This window comes from Microtus pennsylvanicus, chromosome 21 (assembly GCF_037038515.1).
Source record: "Microtus pennsylvanicus isolate mMicPen1 chromosome 21, mMicPen1.hap1, whole genome shotgun sequence".
NCBI lineage: Eukaryota > Metazoa > Chordata > Mammalia > Rodentia > Cricetidae > Microtus > Microtus pennsylvanicus.
The window spans coordinates 15,134,122-15,154,645 of NC_134599.1; the positions used below are offsets into that span (position 1 = coordinate 15,134,122).

The following is a 20,524-nucleotide window of genomic DNA, read 5'->3' on the forward strand; positions in this document are numbered from 1 at the left end:
GCAAAAGTATCATAATCATTTTAAGTTTACCATATTTAGTGAGTAATGACCTATTTGCAGTGTGACGGCTCAGAGAGAACAAGGAGTGATTGTATGACTTTCAGGTGACAAGATACGTGGAGTTAGCTGATGTACTGTCCACTGTCAGCAATGTTAATAAATCTTTGAAACTCTCAGGAGGGTGAAGACCTTAGCCACTCAAATTAATTCCATGTGGACATTTTTATGAAATAGATATGCCAGAAGGAATAAATAGTAACTACTAATTTAAGGTATTAATTCATAGAACTTGCCTAATCTCTTAAACAATTTTAAAGTATCAGTTACTCTGTAGAAATTGAACTTAGCTCACCTGCAACTGGAAGCTCACAGGCACTTTACAGTCTCCCACTTTCGAGCCAGTTCCCCTGCGATGAAGCAGCAGCAGCAGTGTCACTGCAGAGCCTGTGGGGAAGCAGTCAGACCCAGAGCTCGATCCATGTCACATGGTGTAAGTCTGGGAAAGACATGAAAATGTTCGCTGGAAGTGTGTGTGTGTGTGTGTGTGTGTGTGTGTGTGTGTGTATGTGTGTTACCTGGACTAAAAATAGAACAATATCATACTGTGTGCGGAGGCTGCTATCATGATTACATGAACACACTTAAGTGAAAAACTGAGGATTATATTAAATATGTTTCTGAAATAAAATGAACTTTAAGGGAAATGGATTGTGCATCTTTGTTTTCTGGGTGACTTAATAAAATCCACAAGGGTCCTGCCTAGTGCATCAGTGCAGAATCTTAAAGTTAATTATACAAAATAAACTGAATATTCTGTGAGACTTGCCAACATAAATTCATACTTCCATCATTTTTTTTTCTGGCGTGGAAGTGCTGTGTCTAGTGAGCAAATGACATTTATTGGCATTGTGTTATTCCACTTTAAAAACAATTATTTCATGATTCTGTAGTATCTATTTACCAATATAATTTTGTTGTTTTTGTGTGTGAGAATGACAGAGACAGAGAGAGGGGCTCAACTTATACTGGCTTCAATATAACTCAGAAAGCTCCTGTCTTAGTCTTCAAAGTGCTGGGTCCATAGGTCTTGCCACCACACCTGACTTCACTTTCCACTTGAGTCTCCTGTATGTATTAGTAAATGATATTCCAGCAACATTAATATGGACTTATGACATTCATCAGCTAAGTTTAAATTTACTTGGTATCTTTTGAGTATGCATATTTTAATGAACAATTGTATTTTGCAGACATTAGAGGAAACCGTGGGGAGTTTACTTTAAATAATTTGATACTATTCAAGAACTGAAAATATATCTCATTGCTAATCAAAACTTAATATTTTATCAGTAGCAGTATAACAATGTTGAACTTAAAAAAATTAATTGAACATCAATTCATTTTAATTAAAGCACTCGCACTCAAACTCCTCTTGAAAATTACTCAGTTTACATTTTTGTAAAGATAATGAAAGAGGAAGGACCTTGGACTTCCAACAGGGCAGGGTTCCCTGCCCTCTCTCCAGCAGGGAAGAAGAGGGAGAAGGGTAAGTAAGGGAGCAGGGAGCAGGAGGAGAATGGGAGAAGGGGAGGAAGTATAAATTTTTTAATGGAAAAATTAAAAAAAAATTAAGATAATGTTACAAGAATTTAATGAATAAGTGAAGGAAGCCTTATAGATACATTGAGATACTTAAAAAAGATCTACTTCATTAGAAATTATTACAATAGGAAAAATAAATCTATGAAAAAATGTTCAAAGTTATTTATATAACATTAAGACCATCTTACATTTTACTAAGCCATGAAGTAAATATCTCCTAAGAATTCCCAAGTAAATGCAAATTTACCAGAAACGTTACTGGTAACACTAAATGAGTTAATATTTGCTGCATACTCATGGTGAAGTTTCATATAAATCAATACATAGTTTTGAGAAAAGTAGAAAAATGAGAAAATATAAAATATAATTTAAATATATCTTCATATTATAAATGTACTCCTGCAAACCAGTGAATGTGTGTTCTTTGTTTCACCCTCTAAGTCATTTCAGGTGTTTTGTGAGAGGGTTGAAAATTTAACACAACTGCTGTTAGCTATGAGAAACATTGTTTATAGAATTCTAAGAGTACACCCTCAGGAAAATCCATAGGCAGATATGCTCATTAAAATATTCCATTTGGGGTCACTTTTTACATGGATATGAATGTACATTTACTGTAAGAAAAAGACATAGATTTCATTACATTTTCATTCAAATCATAATATACATTGATCAGCTTCAACCAATTAGCCTTCCTTGTCTCTCTGTCCACACTTCTGTTAGGGCCTGTCCTCTTTCCAATAGGCCACCATCTCCTGTTACATACATTACAATCAGAGGACACAGCAAGGGAAATCTATGTTCTTTTAGAAATCATTACACTGATATTTTATGTCTACAGACATCTGTGGTGTTTGCTGTTGATATAATTAGGCTTAAAATAAAACTAAACAAGAATTCTCTAATCATTTTATTACAGAAAACTCTGCTTCCTTCTACCACTTACTGCTCTCACTATTACTGAAGAGAAAAAGAAACACTCACCTGGCCGGTCTTTTGACAAACATCCATTTCGAATGAGGCCCTAAGAAGTACTTATAAGGAAGAAATATCATTAGCTCATCTCTCTCTAGACCCATAATTATCATGTCACCTGGAAAGGGAAAGTTCTGAACTTGAGGTTGTTAGAAAATGGTACCATTAACTGGAAGAGTGAACTTCTCTAATTCCAGAACAACACTAGAAAAGGAGCAGCTGAGCTCTGGCTTTCCTGTGTGTGAGCTATTCTCCCAGGCCATATTTGTCAGTGTGGATTAGCTCATTCCTGTCCTTCTGGAGAAAACTAAAGTAAAAATATTACCACATTGATAAGAAGTAGAAAAACATTTTGTTTCCTCAAGGAATCCTTCCTGCTTCCAAAACTTTCCTGATTGATAGCCTCCAAACTACATGACAGTGGCTTCATGACCTTGCCTAGAAATCAAAGCACTTTTGCTAAAATTAAGAAAATGTCACCACCTCCAAACACTCTGTAAGAAAATTAAACTTTCTTACACGGGCACAGGCATGAGGTGATGTAATCAGCAGATAGTGATCTGTAGGCTGGGGATGTAACTTAGTTGGTGGAGTGTATGTGTAGACATTGTTGTTAATGTGGGATACCATGGAGAAATCAAACCTTGAAATTCTATGCACAGTGAGGGAGAAGAATCCCAAGTCAATGGCGAACACAAGACCTTCAAGGAGATCTTAGAAGAAATCTGTCCCAAACTTAAGAAAGACTCACCCACACACATAGAAGAAGAACACAGAACACATTAAAAAAAAAGATCAGAAAAGAAAATTTCCATGACATCTCATATTTAAAACTCTGAGGAGACAGAACAATAAAGGTGCATTTAAAGTTGCAAGAGAAAAAGTGCAAATCATGAGTAAAGAAAACCCATCAAAGAACAGCTGATTTCTCAAGGAAAACTTTCAAAGCCAGAAAGCTTTGGATTAATAAAACCCAAGACTCAAATGACAGCTGATCTAAAATATTACACCCAGCAAAACTGCCATGATTAAAGGAGAAGAAACAATTTTACACACATTGACAGCCTAAAAAATTTTATAATCAATAAACCAAACCTAAGATAATACAGGAAGGTTTATTTGGGGTAAAGAGAGGAATAAGGAAAGCAGAGAAACTAAAATAAACACAAGCCACAATTATTAAAATATAAAGACCACTGAGAACAAAACAAAAATTAACAACGTGATGACCAGAACTAACACACACATTTCAGTAACAATTTAAGCATGAATGACTCAATTCTCCACTCAAAAGACAGAGTTACTGAATGGATCAAGAAACAAAATCGTTTTCCTACCAGAAACAGATTTTAGTTATGAAGACAGGCACCACCTTAGGGTAAAAAGGATAACTACAAGAGCTAGTTCCAGGTCAGGACCAAAGCAACATAGAAAGCCTGTCTTGAAAAACCAAAAAAGAAAAAAAAAGATAGACAAAAGTACTCCCAATCAAATGGATCCAGGAAGACATCTGACATAAAAGACTTGAAACTAAAACTGAAAGAGAAATAAATACGGAAACTGCATTCTGATCAATGGAGCAGTTAACCAAGAAGACTTTGCTGTTCTTCTGAAGGGGCAATGTTTCCCATGGGGAGTTAACAACGTCTAGCACATTGCTTTAAGACAGGGTCAAAGCCCTCCCCCACTATATTTAGGCTGAGCAAGCTATCCCTCCAAAGATAATGGATTTCAAAAAACCAGTTGAAGCAGTAGGGACAAATCCTGGTCTCACTACCAGTAGTCCCACAGTGTGCCCCAGCTATGCAACTGTCACCCACATTCAGATGGCCTTATTTGGCCTATGTTGGTTCCCTCACTTTCAGACTGGAGATAGTGGGATCCTATTAGCTCAGGTACGCTGATTCAGTGGGTATCCCCATCATGGTCTTGACCTCTTTGCTTATCTTCTCATTGCTCTCACTTTTCGACTGGACCTTGGAAGATCAGTCCAGTGCTCCGCTGTGAATCTCTGAATCAGAAGTAGATAATTTGATGAATAAATGTGACCTTTCAAAGTTAAATTAAGGTTAAATAAGCAATCCAAACAGACCAATAATATCAAAGGATTAGATGAAGTAATATGAGTCTCCCAAACAAAGATTTTTTTAAAAAAATGAAAAACCAAGGGCAATACAGTTTTAGGACAAAATTTTCTGTGGCTTCCTAAAGGGAGTTAAGCCCATGTCTTGGCCTGTGTTCTGTTGTGTGAAGAGACACCATGAACATGAAAACTCTGATAAAGGAAAGCCTTTAATGGGGGCTTGCTTACAATTCAGAAGATCAGTTCATTATCATTATGGTGGGAAGCATGATGCCGTGAAGACATGGTTCTGGAGAAGGTACTGAAAGATCAGCATCCAGATTCACAGGCATCAGGAAAGGAGAGAGGAACTGAGCCTGGCTTGGGCTTTTGAAACCTCAAAACACACCCCCAGTGACACACTTCCTCCAAACACCTAGCCACACTTAGTCAATCAAATAGTATCACTCCCTAAAAATTAAAATATATGAGCCTCTGGGGGCCACTCTTATGCAAATCACCACCCCAAAATATTTCTCAAATTATTCACCGAATTTAAAAATGAAAGAATACTGCCTAATTCTTTTTATGAGTCTCAATTAACCTGTAACATAAACTACATAAAGACACAATAAAGAAAGAGGATTCAGATAAATTTCCCTTATGAACATGGATGCAACAGTTTATCAATAAAATACCTGCAAACCCAAACCAAGAAAACATCATACCATCAGACACATCATCTACCCTGATTAAGTAAACTTTACCTAGAGAAGGAGGGAAGATTCAACATACATAAAATGATGAAAAAAATAATAACAATACACTGTATAAACAGACTGAAAGACAAATACCACATAATCATCTCATCAGATGAAGAAAAGTCCCTTGACAAAAATCCAAAACCACTTCAGAAAAAAAGTCTTGGAAATATTGGGGATACAAGGTACCTAACTCAACATAATAAAGGCAATTTATCCCAAACTCATAGCAATATCAACTTAAATGGAGAGAAACCAAGCAATTCAACTAAAATCAGAAAGAAGACAAGGATATCCACTCTCCATACCTATTAAATATAGGACTTGAAGTCTGTCCTAGTTAGAGTTTCTATTGCTGTGAAGAGACACTATGACCATGGCAACTTTTATAAGGGAAAATGTTTAATTGGTGTGGCTTGCTTGCATCTTTAGATATACAGACCATTATCAGCATGGTGGGGAGCAACATGGCAGCAGGCAGGCAGACATGGTGATGCAGAAGTAGCTGAGAGCCCTACATCAGGCAACAGAAAGTTGACTGAGTGTCATACTGAGTGAAGGTTGAGCAAAAGAGACCTCAAAGCCCACCCCACAGTGACACACTTCCTTCAACACTTACACCCCAAGTCCACACCTCCTGAAGGTCCCACTCCCCTTGGGATTATGGGGCTCTGAGTACATTCAAGCTACCACAAAGTATTTATAGGGCAGTAAAATTACTGAAGGAGATTGAGGAGACATAGATAGGAAAGAAGTCAAAGCATCTTCATTTGCAGATGCTACAATAGTGTGATGATATTCTTAGTTTTCAATGTTTCTACATCTGGAATTACCAAACCCCAAAGTGGCTAGAGATACCTGGGTAAGGGTGTTTTTTTTTTGTCATTTAATTGTTAGAAGTAGAAAACCCACTTCTATTCTGAATATTTGAGGTAGGAAGATCCAACTTTAATCTGGACCACACCTTAGATGGTAGTATATTTAAAGGGCATGGAAAAGAGAAGATTGTTCTATCTTTGCGTGGTTCCCTTGCTGTTTCCAGAAAGATCAATGTTGCACTGGTATTTGAGCCTATGTCTTCAGGATTTCAGCATATACCAAAGAACAGCTGAGACATCAGCCTTGTGAATTGAACAGATACTGTATTTTTGTACTTTCCTATTGTAGGCAGTATTCATTGGATTAGCTTCGCCACAACCTGTAAGCCATTCTAGTAAATATGCTTTCTATATAGATATGGAATCATTATATATGTTCTTTTACTCTAGACAACCCTGACTAAAATAAATTACATGACATGATTCGAGATCAATAGTTCTCAACTCTCCTAATGTTTTGACCCTTTAATATAGTTCATGGTGTGGTCACCCTCTCGACCAAAAAATTATTTTATGTAAGTATAATTTTGCTTCTTTTATGAATCACAATGTAAGCATCTGATATTTCTTAAGGTCTTAGCTGACCTCTGTGAAAGGGTCATTCAACCCATTAAAGGTTTGTAACCTGCAGAATGAGAAACACTGTTCTAAAACTTTCAACAGAAATTTTTTTTATTGAGAAAAAGAAAAAAAAGTTTCTGACTGCTACCAGCCTCCCATTTCCCTCCCCCTCCTCCCACCCTTCTCCCCCTGCACCCACTCCTCTCCCCCTCCCTCTCCAGTCCAAAGAGCAGTCAGCGGTCCCTGCCCTGTGGAAAGTCCAAGGTCCTCCCCCCTATGTCCATGACTAGGAAGGTGAACATCCCAACTGGCTAGACTCCCACAAAGCCAGAAGATGAAGTAGGATCAAAACCCCTTGCCATTGTCCTGGGCTTCTCATCAGCCCTCATTGTTCGCCATGTTCAGAGAGTCCGGTTTTATCCCATGCTTTTTCAGTCACAGTCCAGCTGGCCTTGGTGAGCTCCCAATACATCAGACTCACTGTCTCAGTCGGTGGGTACACCCTTCATGGTCCTGACTACCTTGCTCATGTTCTCCCTCCTTCTGCTCCTCATTGGGACCTTGGGAGCTCAGTCCGGTGCTCCAGTGTGGGTCTCTGCATCTATCTCCATCCATCACTAGATGAAAGTTCTATGGTGATATGCAAGATATTCATCAGTATGGCTATAGGATAGGGTCATTTCAGGTTCCATATCCTCAGCTGCCCAAGGAACTAACTGAGGACATCGCCTTGGACACCTAGGAGCCACTCTAGGTTCATGTCTATTGCCAACCCTAAGGTGTCTCCTTTAACTAAGATTTGTGTTTCCCTGCTTGCCTATCCAACCTTCCTTTATCCCAATCCTCCTGTTTCCCCAAGTACGCCCCATCCTCCCCTTCTCACTTTTCTCTCCCCATCTCCCCTTACTCCCATCCCACCCCACCCCCAAGATCCCAATTCTTTGCCCAGCAATTTTGTCTACTTCCCATTGCCAGGAGGATAAGTATATGTTTTCCTTTGGGTTCACCTTCTTATTTAGCTTCTTTAGGATCACCAATTATAGACTCCGTGACCTTTATTTATGGCTAGAAAGCAATTATGAGTGAGTACATCCCATGTTCATCTTTTTGGGTCTGGTTTACCTCACTCTGGATAGTGTTTTCTATTTCCATCCATTTGCATGCAAAATTCGAGAAGTCATTGTTTTTTACCACAGCGTAGTACTCTAATGTGTATAAATTTCACACTTTCTTCATCCATTCTTCCATTGAAGGACATCTAGGTTGTTTCAAGGTTCTGGCTATTACGAATAATGCTGCTATAAATATAGTTGAACAAATGCTTTTGTAATATGACAGGGCATCTCTTGGGTATATTCCCAATAGTGGTATTGCTGGTTCCAGGGGTAGGTTGATCCCGAATACCCTGAGGAATCGTCACACTGATTTCCAAAGTGGTTACACAAGTTTGCATTCCCACCAGCAATGGATGAGGGTACCCCTTCCTCCACAGCCTCTCCAGCAAAGGCTATTATTGGTATTTTTGATTTTAGCCATTCTGTCAGGTGTAAGATGATATCTCAAAATTGTTTTGATTTGAAATTCCCCGATCGCTGAGGTTAAGAATGACGTAAGTGTCTTTTGGCCATTTGAACTTCTTCTGTTGAGAATACTCTGTTCAGTTCAGTGCCCCATTTTTTTTTAAATTGGGTTAGGTAGCATTTTAAAGTCTAGTTTCTTGAGTTCTCTATATATTTTGGAGATCAGACATTTGTCAGTTGCGGGGTTGGTGAAGATCTTCTCCCAGTCAGGTTGCCTTTTTGTCTTAGTGACAGTGTCCTTTGCTTTACAGAAGCTTCTCAGTTTTAGTAGGTCCCATTTATTCAATGTTGCCCTTAATGTCTGTGCTGCTGGGGTTATACATAGGAAGTGATCTCCTGTGCCCATGTGTTGTAGGATACTTCCCAATTTCTCTTCTGTCAGGTTCAGTGTGTTCGGACTGATATTGAGGTCTTTAATCCATTTGGACTTGAGTTTTGTGCATAGTGATAGATATGGGTCTTTTCATTTTTCTACAGGTTGACATCCAGTTGTGCCAGCACCATTTGTTGAATATGCTTTTTTTCTTCAATTGTATTCTTTTAGCTCCTTTATCGAAAATGAGGTGTTCATAGGTATTGGTTAAAAACCGGGCCTTCTATTCAATTCCATTGGTCGACTTCTCTGTTTTTATGCCAGTACCACACTGTTTTCATTACTGTAGCTCTGTAATAGAATTTGGTCAGGGATGGTAATGCCTCCAGACGATCCTTTATTGTATAAGATTGTTTTGGCTATCCTGGGTTTTTGTTTTTCCATATAAAGTTGATTATTGTCCTCCCAAGATCTGTGAAGAATTTTGATGGGACCTTGATGGGGATTGCATTGAATCTATAAATTGCCTTTGGTAGAACTGCCATTTTTACTATGTCGATCCTCCCAATCCAAGAGCAAGGGAGACCCTTCCATTTTCTGGTATCCTCTTTAATTTCTTTCTTCAATGCCTTAAAGTTCTTGTCAAATAGATCTTTCACTTCCTTGGTTAGAGTTACCCCAAGATATTTTATGCGTTTTGTGGCTATTGTGAAAGGTGAAGCTTCTCTGATTTCACTCTCTGCTTCCATATCCTTTGTCTATAACAGGGGGACGGATTTTTTGGAGTTGATCTTGTATCCTGCCGCATTACTAAAGGTGTTTATCAGCTGTAAAAGTTCTTTGGTGGAGTTTTGGGGGTCGCTTATGGATACTATCATATCATCTGCAAATAACAAAAGTTTAACTTCTTCCTTTCCAATTTGAATCCCCTTGAAGCCCTTATGTTGTCTGATTGCTATTGCTAGAACTTCAAGCACTATATTGAAGAGGTATGGAGAGTAGACAGCCTTGTCGAGTTCCTGATTTTAGTGGGATGGTTTTGAGTTTCTCTCCATTTAATTTGATGTTAGCTGTCGGCTTGCTGTAAATAGCTTTTATTATATTTAGGTATGACCCTTGTATCCTTAATCTTTCCAAGACTTTTATCATAAAGGAATGCTGAATTTTGTCAAATGCTTTTACAGCATCTAATGAAATGATCATATGGTTTGTTTTTCTTTCAGTTTATTTATATGATGGACTACATTGATAGATTTTCATATGTTGAACCAGCCCAGCATCTCTGGGATGAAGCCTACTTGATCATAATGGACAATTTTTCTAATGTGTTCTTGGATTTGGTTTGCCAGTATGTTGTTGAGGATTTTTGCATTGATATTCATGAGTGAGATTGGCCTCTATTTCTCTTTCTTGGTTGAGTCTTTGTGTGGTTTTGATATCAGAGTAACTGTAGCTTCATAAAAGGAATTTGGCAATGACTCCTCCATTTCTATATTGTGAAATACATTAAGGAGTATAGGTATTAGGTCTTCTTGGAACTTCTGGTAGAATTCCACATTGAAACCATCTGGTCCTGGGCTTTTTTTGGTAGGGAGGTTTTTGATAACAGCTTCTAATTCTTGATGACTAACAGGTCTATTTAGATTATTCACCTGGTCCTGGTTTAACTTTGGCATATAGAATTTATCTTAAAAAGTGTCCATTTCTTTTATATTTTCCAGTTTTGTGGCATACAGGCTTTTGTAGTAAGATCTAATGATTCTCTGAATTTCCTCAGTGTCTGTGGTTATGTCCCCCTTTTCATTTCTGATTTTATTAATTTGCATATTCTCTCTCTGCCGTTTGATTAGTTTGGATAGGGGTTAATCAATCTTGTTGATTTTCTCCAGGAACCAGCTTTTTGTTTCATTGATTCTTTGGATTGTTTCTGTGTTTCTATTTTGTTGATTTCTGCCCTCAGTTTGATTATTTTCAGTCTTCTACTCCTCCTAGGTGAGTCTGCTTCTTTTGTTTCTAGAGCTTTCAGGTGGACTGTTAAGTCTCCAATGTGTCCTTTTTCGGTTTTCTTTAAGTGGGCACTTAGTGCTATGAACTTTCCTCTTAGGACTGCTTTCATAGTGTCCCATAAGTTTGAGTATGTTGTTTCTTTATTTTCATTGAATTCCAGGAAGACTTTAATTTCTTTCTTTATTTCTTTCTTAATCCAGGTATGGTTCAGTAGTTTGTAGGCTTTTTGGGGGTAGCATTGTTGTTGAATTCTAACTTTAATCCATGGTGATCTGATAAGACACAGGTGGTTACTAATATTTTTTTGTAACTGTGGAAGTTTGCTTTGTTACCGAGTATGTGGTCAATTTTCGAGAAGGTTCCATGAGCTGCAGAGAAGAAGGTATATTCTTTCCTATTTGGGTGGAATATTCATTAGATGTCTGTTAAGTCCATTTGATTCATTACCTCCATTAATTCTCTTATTTCTCTGTTAGGTTTCAGGCTGATTGACCTGTCCATTGGTGAGAGAGGAGTGTTGAAGTCTCCTACTATTAGTGTGGGCAGTTTGATGGCTGCCTTGAGATTTAGTAATGTTTCTTTTACATACGTGGGTGCTTTTTTATTAGGGGCATAGATATTCAGGATTGAGACTTCATCCTGATGAATTGTTCCTGTTATGAGTATAAAATGGCCCTCTCCATCTCTTCTGATTGATTTAAGTTTGAAGTCAACTTTGTTAGAAATTAGTATGGCCACACCTGCTTGTTTCTTAGGTCCATTTGCTTGATAAGCCTTTTCCTAGCCCTTTACTCTGAGTAGGTGCCTGTCTTTGTGGTTGAGGTGTGTTTCTTGTAAACAGCAGAATGTTGGATCCTGTTTTCGTATCCAATCTCTTAGCCTGTACGTTTTTATAGGTGAGTTGAGTCCATTGACATTATGTGATATTAATGACCAGTGGTTGTTAACTCCAGACACTTTTTAGTAGTAGAGTTTGTGTGTTTCCCATCTTTGAGTTGTGCTGGTGAAGGGTCTCTAGATGTCTGAGTTATTGTGGTCATTGTTGCACGCCTTGGTTAGTGATTTTCCTTCTATTACTTTCTGTAAGGCTGGATTTGTGGCTATGTATTGTTTAAATTTGTTTTTATTCTGGAAAATTTTGTTTTCTCCATTTATAGTGAACGAAAGCTTGGCTGGGTATAGTAGTCTGGGCTTGCATCCATCTTCTCTTCTTTTCTGCAGTACATCTATTCAGGACCTTCTGGCTTTCATGGTTTCCATAGAGAAGTCAGGTGTAGGTCTGATAGGTTTACCTTTATAAGTAACTTGGCCTTTTTCCTTTGCAGCTCTAAATATTCTTTCTTTATTCTGTATGCTTTGTGTTTTGATTATTATATGGCGAGGGGATGTTTTATTTTTATCCAGCCTATTCAGTGTTCTGTATGCTTCTTGAACCTTCACAGGTACGTCTTTCTTTAGGTTAGGAAAGTTTTCTTCTATAATTTTATTAAATATATTTTCTGGACTGTTGAGCTGCACTTCTTCTCCTTCTTCTACTCCTATTATTTTTAGGTTTGGTCTTTTTATTGTGTCTTATATTTCCTGAAGATTTTTTGATGAGTGTTTGTTGGACTTTCTGTTTTCTTTGTTCAGTGTGTTTATTTTCTATATGGTTTCTTCAGAATCTGAGATTTTTTCTTCTATCTCTTGTATTCTGCTGCTTATGCTTGTTTCTGTAGTCTCTATTCGTTTACCTGGATTTTCCATGTCCAGACGGCCCTCTGTTTGTGTTTTCTTCTTTGCCTCCATTTCAGTTTTCAAGTCTTGAACTGTTTCCATTATCTGTTTGATTGTTTTACCTTGGTTTCCTAGGGTATCATTCACTGATTTATTCAATTCTTCACACTTTCTATTATACTTCTCACCCATTTTTATAAGGGCATTTTTTACATGCTGTTTAAGGGCCTCTTTCACTTTCATAAAGTCAATTATTTCTACTTCTTCTTGATTAAGGTGTTCATGTCCTCCTGTTGTGAGGTCGCTGGATTTTGGTGGTTTCATGTTGCTTTTCATATTGTTGGGTTAATTCTTGCATTGGCACCTGCCCATCTCTTCTTCTGAATGCTCGCCTATGGATCTTCTTTTACAGGACCAGGTCTCCTTGCCTACTGATGTACCTTCCCAGTGATGGCTCTCCTGACGCTCCAGTGATGTCTCTCCTGGTGCCGAGATCAGATCTCTGTGCTGGTTGGGTAGCTCATAAACAAAGCCCCTACCTTGCTTGCTGCAGGCAGGCTTTTGAAACAAAGGAGCTCCTGCCCGCTAGCTTGCCCTTGGGATTCGGCCCCAGTGCCCCGAAGAGTGAGGGAGGCAAAAGAGGGGAGGGTTTTGGATGCAAGCAGGGTGTGATAGGAAGAGAGAGGCAGTATGCTGGGTGCATATGCCCAGCCGGAAGGCCAGGAAATATAGGGAGGATGAGGAATGTCTGAGTTCCATTTCCCAGGCTGCTGCTGTGGATCCGAAACTCACCCCAGTGATGGCTCTCTTGGTCAGCACAAGGAGTCTTAATTAAGAATTCTGAGAGAGCACATGCTGAGTTAACAGCACACCTGAAAGATCTAACACAAATGAAGCAGGAACTCCTAAGAAGAGTAGATGGCAGGAAATAATCAAACTGAAGGCTGAAATCAATAAAATAGAAACAAAGAGAACAATACAAAGAATCAATGAAAAAAGAGTTGAATCTTTGAGAAAATCAACAATGGATAAGCCTTTATTTAAACGTGGAGGCCCAAAAATGTGAGCCTATTTCAACTTTGAAGAAAGGTCAGAAAGTTGGAACTTACCTCTATTCCTTCAAGGTTATTGTGTTTCTACCTCAAACAAAGGTATCACCTAGATTTTGCGCAGAGAGTTCTGCTCTCTCAAGGTTATTATCAAAAGGTGTGGCTAATATCCAGACCTTGTGCTTCAAGTATAAAGAAGCGGATATGTTTCTACTCCAAATTAAAGTCTAAGTAAGAATCCAAGAAAGTTCCAGTTCCCTTAAGGATATTAACATTGAATTCCAACCAGAGGGTGGGTTGCCTAGAGAATGTTTTGGTCTTGGGTGTGAGTGATACTCTTTTTGTTCTACCAACAGAATGTTTATCTATGAATATAGCCCACAACCTTAAACTGGTCTGGTCACTTTCTTGTATCATGTCGATGCAGTTTTTTTATCTTACTCCTAACAACCTGGGTTGGGGTATTTTAAGCAATTTGAAAATAAATGTAGGCAATCTCATTATTTACTAGAACTCCCTGCAAGTACTATTCTATGATTTCTGTTTTATTATTTTTGCATCTTAATACTCTTTACTTATATCTCTATTTCCCACACCCTTACCCAGGAAAGTGGTAATTTTGTTGAAACTGGTCCCAAATATCTAAACTAAATAAAAGGAAGAAAATCTCCAAATCAAGAAAATCAGAAATGAAAGGGGGACATAACAACAGACTCTAAGAAATAGAGAGAATCATTAGGGTATACAAAATTGAAAAATCTAAAAGAAAAGGACAAATTTCTTGATAGATACCACTTACTAAAATTAAATAAAGATCAAATAAAAATTTAAATAGACCAATAACACCTAAATAAATAGAAAGATTCATAAAAAATCTCCCAGCCCAAAAAAATGCCCAGGATCAGACAGTTTTAACACAGAATTCTACCAGACTTTCAAAGAAGAGCTAATATCAATACTCTTCAAATTTTTCCACAACATAGAAAAAGAAGCAACTTTGCAAAATTCTTTATATGAGACCACAGTTATTCTACTTCCAAAATCATACAAAGACTCAGCAAAGAAAGAGAATTACAGACCAATTTCACTAATGAACATTGATGCAAAAGTATTTAACAACATTCTTGCAAACTAAATCCAAGAACACACCAAAAAGATCATCAATAGCAGATGCAGAGATCCATAGCCGAGCCTACGACCACACTCTAGGAATACAGCCGAAGAAGAGAAGGGACTATATGAGCAAGGGGGTAAGGTAAGATCATGAATGGAAAGCCCACAGAGACAGCTGGCCTGAGTTTGTAGAAGTTCATGGACTCAAGACCAACTGCAAGTGAGTCTTCATGAGACCAACCTAGTCCCATGCATGTGAGTGACAGCTGTGTAGGTTGATCTGTATGTAGGGCCTCCAACAGTGGAATCAGAACCTGCCTTTGGTGCATGACCTGGCATTTGGAACCTATTTCCTATGGTGGGATGCCTTGCTCCACCTTGATGCAAAAGGGAGGAGCACAGACCTGCCTCAACTTGATTTGCCATGCCTTCTTGACTCCCTGTGAGGCCTTACATATTTGGAATGGAGATGGAGGAGTGGATGGGGGGGAGTAGAAGGGAGGTGTGGGGGAGAGAATGGAGTGGAGAAGAGAATGGGAGGAGAGGAGGAAGAGATATTGTTTGAAAAATTCACCAGAATTTCAAAGAAGAACTAATACCAATACTCTTCAAATTATTTCAAACAATAGAATCAGAAGGAGATTGCCAAACTCCATTTATGAGGCTACAGTTACCCTGATACTCAAACCAGGCAAAGAAACAACAAAGAAATAGAATTACAGTCCAGTCTCCCTCATGAACATTGGTACAAAATTACTCAATAAAATACTGGCGAACGTAATAAAAAACACATCAAAAAATCATCTATCATGATAAAGTAGGCTTTATCCCAAAGATGCAGGTATGGTTCAACATAGAAAATATGTCAATGTAATCCACCACATAAAAAAACTAAAAGAAAAAACTCACACAATTATCTCATTAGATGTTGAAAATGCCTTTGACAAAATCCAACACCCCTTCATGATAAAGGTATTGGCAACATTGGGTTTACAAAGAACAGACCTAAACTTAACAAAGACAGTTTACAGCAAACCAGCAGCCAACATCAAATTAAATGAAGAGAAACTCAAAGCAATTTAAATGAAATCCAGAGCAAGCTAAGGTTGCCCAGTCTCTCCAAATCTATTCAATACACTACTCAAAGTTCTAGTTAGAGCAACCAGACAACAAAAGGCGATAAATGGGATACAAATTGGAAAGAAGTAAAACTTTTGCTATATGCAAATGAAATATAGTATACATAAGTGACTTTAAGAATTCTACCAGCGAATTCCTACAGCCTATAAATATCTTCAGTAATTTATCAGGATACAAAATTAACTAAAAAAAAAACAGTAGCCCTCCTATATACAAATGATAAACAGGCAGGATTCAGCGAACATCACCCATTACAATAGACACAAATAATATGAAATATTGTGGAGCAGCTCTAACAAAACAAGTGAGAGACCAAAATGACAAGAACTCTCAGTTTTTGAAGAAAGAAGTTGAGGAAGATATTAGAAAATGGAAATATCTCCCATGCTCTTGTATAGGCTGGAATAAATAATGAAAATGACAATCTTACCAAAAGTAATCTAGAGGTTCAATGCAATCCCCATCAAAATCCCAAAACAATCATACACAAAACTCAAAAGAACAATACTCAAATCCATTCTGGAAAAAAATAAAAAACACAGGACAGCTAAAACAATCCAATATTATATAGGAACTTCCAGAGACATCACCATCCCTGACACGACATAAAGTTCTACTATAGACCCATAATAAAAAATAAATAAATAAATAAAATAAACCTGGTATTGGCATAAAAAGAGACACACACACAAGGACCAATAGAAACAATTTGAAGACCCTGATATTAAACCACACACCAATGAATGCCTGACTTTTTAAAAAGAAGCTAAAATTATATAATGGGGGAAAAACACCTTCAACAATAGTGCTGACATAACTAGATGTCATCATGGAGAACACTGAAAATATATCGAGGCCTATCACCGATATAAAACTCAAGTCCAAGTGCATCAAAGACCTCAACATAAATGCCGGTACACTAAACCTGACAGAGCAGGAAGTGGAGGTAGCCTTCAACACATTGGCACAGGAGACCACTTCCTAAATATAACACCAGTAACATAGACACTAAGACAGCGATCAATAAATGGGACCTAGAGGAATTGAAAATCTTCTATAAGGCAAAGGACAACATAAATAAGACAAAAAGACAACTTACAAATGGGAAAATATCTTCACCAACCCAACATCTGACAGAGGGCTGATCTCCAAAGTATATAAAGAAATAAAGAAACTAGATATCAAAGTACAAAATAAATAAAATAAAACTGGGGTCCAGAACTAAACAGAGAATTCTCAACAGAAAAGTCTCAAAAGACTAAAAGACAGTTAAGGAATTGCTCAACATCCTTAATCATCAGGGAAATGCAACTCAAAATGACTCTGAGCTACCATCTTGCACCAGAATAGTTAGAATGGCTAGGATCAAAACCACATCACACTTTTCTCACTTGGGCTGGTTCCACTCCCTGTTAGCAGCTTTGTTCAGCAGGTATCACATGGCTCTGGCATCTCCAACAGCCTGAGGTCTCTGAAGCAATCCCGGTTTGACTTTCACATTTTCATAAAATGGCCTCTCTAGGCCTCCATGCAGTGACACCTCTGTGCCTTGCCTCAGCAGCTTTCCTCAGTCACAGGAAGATTACACAACCTCTTTCTTGTAACCTTCATCTAAAGCCAGAACAATGTGGCCTAAGCTGCCAAGTTCTGCTGCTTTCTGGGGCTGTAATACCACCCCTCTCTCAATGACATCTTCACCAGCTCTCTGTTTTCTATGGTTTCCTTCACTGCCTAAGCTCAGCTCTCCTGGAAATAACTGAGAGGAAAGAGAAACTCTATTCAGAATATACTGTTTGTAAAAAACAAATATTTTTTATTATCAATAAAAGAAAAAGATTAAGTGGAGTGTGGCGTTGCACACTTGTAATCCCGAGCTGGAGAGTCAGAGACAGGGAAATACCTAGGCCTATCATCTTGTCCTAGTTGGCAAACCCGAGGTCGCTGGAGACAATATCAAAACCAAGGTGAGTGGATTCTAAAGAAAAACAGAAAACGCTGTCTTTTGTCCTCAACATACACATGCACACACATCCTTCATCTGTGCACACACACATGCAAACACATGTACACTAAAAACACACTGTACAATATGAATATCTACAAACAATTTTTGTTTTCCTACTAATAATTCTGTATTGATGAAGTACAAATACACAGGCACATGGGATTTTCATCGAAGACTCATTAAGTAACTGTAGTAAAAATGGAAATTTTAAATTCACAGTATTTATGGATCCAGAGAAACTACACTTAGAAAAGAGAATTAAAGCTGCAATGGGACATTTGAACTCTTTTTGATAACTGAGAGTAGATTAAATTCAAAAGAAAAATGTAAAGAGTCGGTATCAGCAAGGAGCTTCCTTAGAGCGCCCTCAGCATCAGGGAACTTTATGATATAAAGAGGAGAGAGGAAAAAAATTCCTGTGGAAATTTCAACTATAGTGTAGAATGAAGTTTAAGGAATTGACAGCACTTGGCAGCAGAAATATCACAAGAATGCTCATGTGTAATACCACAAATTTTATTTAAAATATGAAAAATCTTGATTTTCTACTTGAACTATTGCAGAGTTTAAGAAGAATATGTTTTTTTTTTTGAAAAATCAGTTGTGGCTGCATCAGAATGACGCCACACAAACAACTGTCTGTCCAACTCAGGAGGGGGAGACAATGGCCTCTTCTGACATTGTGGGCACCAGGAATTAACAGATACATACAAGCGGACAATATACTCATGAATATAAAAACAATAAATAAGTCATTTTATGAAAAATGTGAAAAATTATCTCTTTTTAAAAATCTGATGGCACATAGACTGGATGTGTTTCAGCATATTGGTTATTCTGTTATCAGAACTGATTTGTATCAGAGGAGTAATTGTGGGATAGACGTTCATCACAAACCTCTGAACACTCAGAGTGACTGGATCATACATCTGTAACAAAACTGCAGTGGATGAGATGATGAAGTCCACCCAGTACATGACCACAAAAGAAACCACCAGCAGCAAAATGGTCTGGGTAGCCCTTTTCTCAGGAGATGCTCTCAGGTGGCTGAGGCTGTGAAGATGCTTGTGTTGTCTCTTATGTCTGAACAAGATGATCACCATGTATGCACTAGTGGCCAGCAAAAGTCCTACAAGAAAAACATCTCTGCAGATTGCAGTTGTTAAAATCAGTGCCCTGATGATGTAGTTCATGGGAAAGAGTGAGCAGAATTTAGTGACCTTCATCTGGTTGGTTGCGCTCACATTAGTAAAAGCACCAGCATAGAAGATAAGGTAGCAATTGAATAACAAGTTCAAAGACCAAATAAATAAGAAAGCAGAAATCATGTTTCTTTTTAGTTTATATTTAAATTTTGCCAACAAAGAGGTAATGTGACTGATAGTGGCAGCCTGGAACACACTCAGGAGGCAGGTGATGCTGATGGAGAGGCCTCTCATCACCCTGGCTATGTAAAAATTCGTCTTACATTGGAAGTCTTTGTCAATGTTCAGTGACTCAGATATGTCCCCAAACAAATCATCGGTTCCAGTGATGAGTAACACTATGTGGATGAAGGTCTGGTGACAGATCATCATGTCCATGGGCTTAGGTCTGTGACCTAGAATTATGAAAGTGTAGAAAACAAGGAGAAACATATTGGCCAGGACTCCAAGTCCAGCTTGGAAATTAAGGACAATCATTAATGAGGACATATGTAGAAATTCTATTCATCTTAAAAACAAGAAAAGAAAGAATGAAATCTATGCCCTGGCAATGCTGAAGCATGCATGAGCTGCCCGTATGTGGTTGTTCTGTTGACCTTGTCCATCTTGGGTTTCATGGTCTATGTTGATGAGGACAACTGACCAGGTATCTTCCTCCAGAGGACACCAGATCCCAACACAGATGGTTGTGGAAATCTATTTCAAATATCTGAAAAATAATAATAGAGTATTCACCAAACTTTTGATTCTCTGGTCAGTATGTCGATATCATCATTCTGTTTTGCCTATTTATTCTTGATTGATACATATCTTTAATTTTTGAAGTTTCACATTAGACAAGGCCTATGTTTCTAAATAGTCTCAATATTTCTCCTGGACGTGCAAAATATTGAGCATGATGAATGCATTCTTAGCCATAGCCTATGCAGAATGCACACTTTATGTGCCTGTATTGCACCTAGACTGCATGCCTTAGAAATTGAATCCAAATGATTTGACTTACATTGTCTCATTTTATAGTTAACACTGAAAACAGCAGTGATGAGAATAGAGGAGCATAATCATATTTGTATAACTTATTAAAAATTATGTTGTTCTGGGGAGAAATCACAAAGGAAATACAAAAGAGTGAGGTGAGTCAGTCTCATAGTTCATAATTTTCCTAAGCTCTATTTTACAACTATCCATGCTTTCATTCATAATTCTAGTGGATTTACAGTTGATAATTCATGATAATCCCACTATTTTAATCAGTGGTATGTCTATCTCAATTCATCTATTTTTATTTTTCAATGAACTCACCGCCCTAGAATCTGGAATTAAAGACAACGATACAGTTGGAGTTGATTAGAGCACATTACACAGCATATTAATTTTGTAACTGTTATTGATATAAATTCTCCTAGATGTCTCCCAGTTTACATCCCATCCCATTTAAAACTTGTGTGAACTCTGCTTCTGGTTTTAATAACAAACACTCTGCTAACAAAACAAATGTTATTTTTCTTTATATTTCACAGCAGGACAGTGGCGGGGGATAAATCATTAATAGTATGA

The 20,524-nt window shown here is 37.8% G+C and overlaps 1 protein-coding gene across 1 annotated transcript; it reads right to left on the reverse strand.

Annotated features, from left to right (window-relative positions):
• Nucleotides 1-18,538: 18,538 nt before the first annotated feature.
• Nucleotides 18,539-19,456, reverse strand: LOC142839572 (vomeronasal type-1 receptor 90-like). The gene has a single exon (XM_075955792.1). It carries the CDS (start codon nucleotides 19,454-19,456, stop codon nucleotides 18,539-18,541), a length of 918 nt encoding a protein of 305 aa, XP_075811907.1.
• Between the last annotated feature and the right edge of the window lie 1,068 nt (nucleotides 19,457-20,524).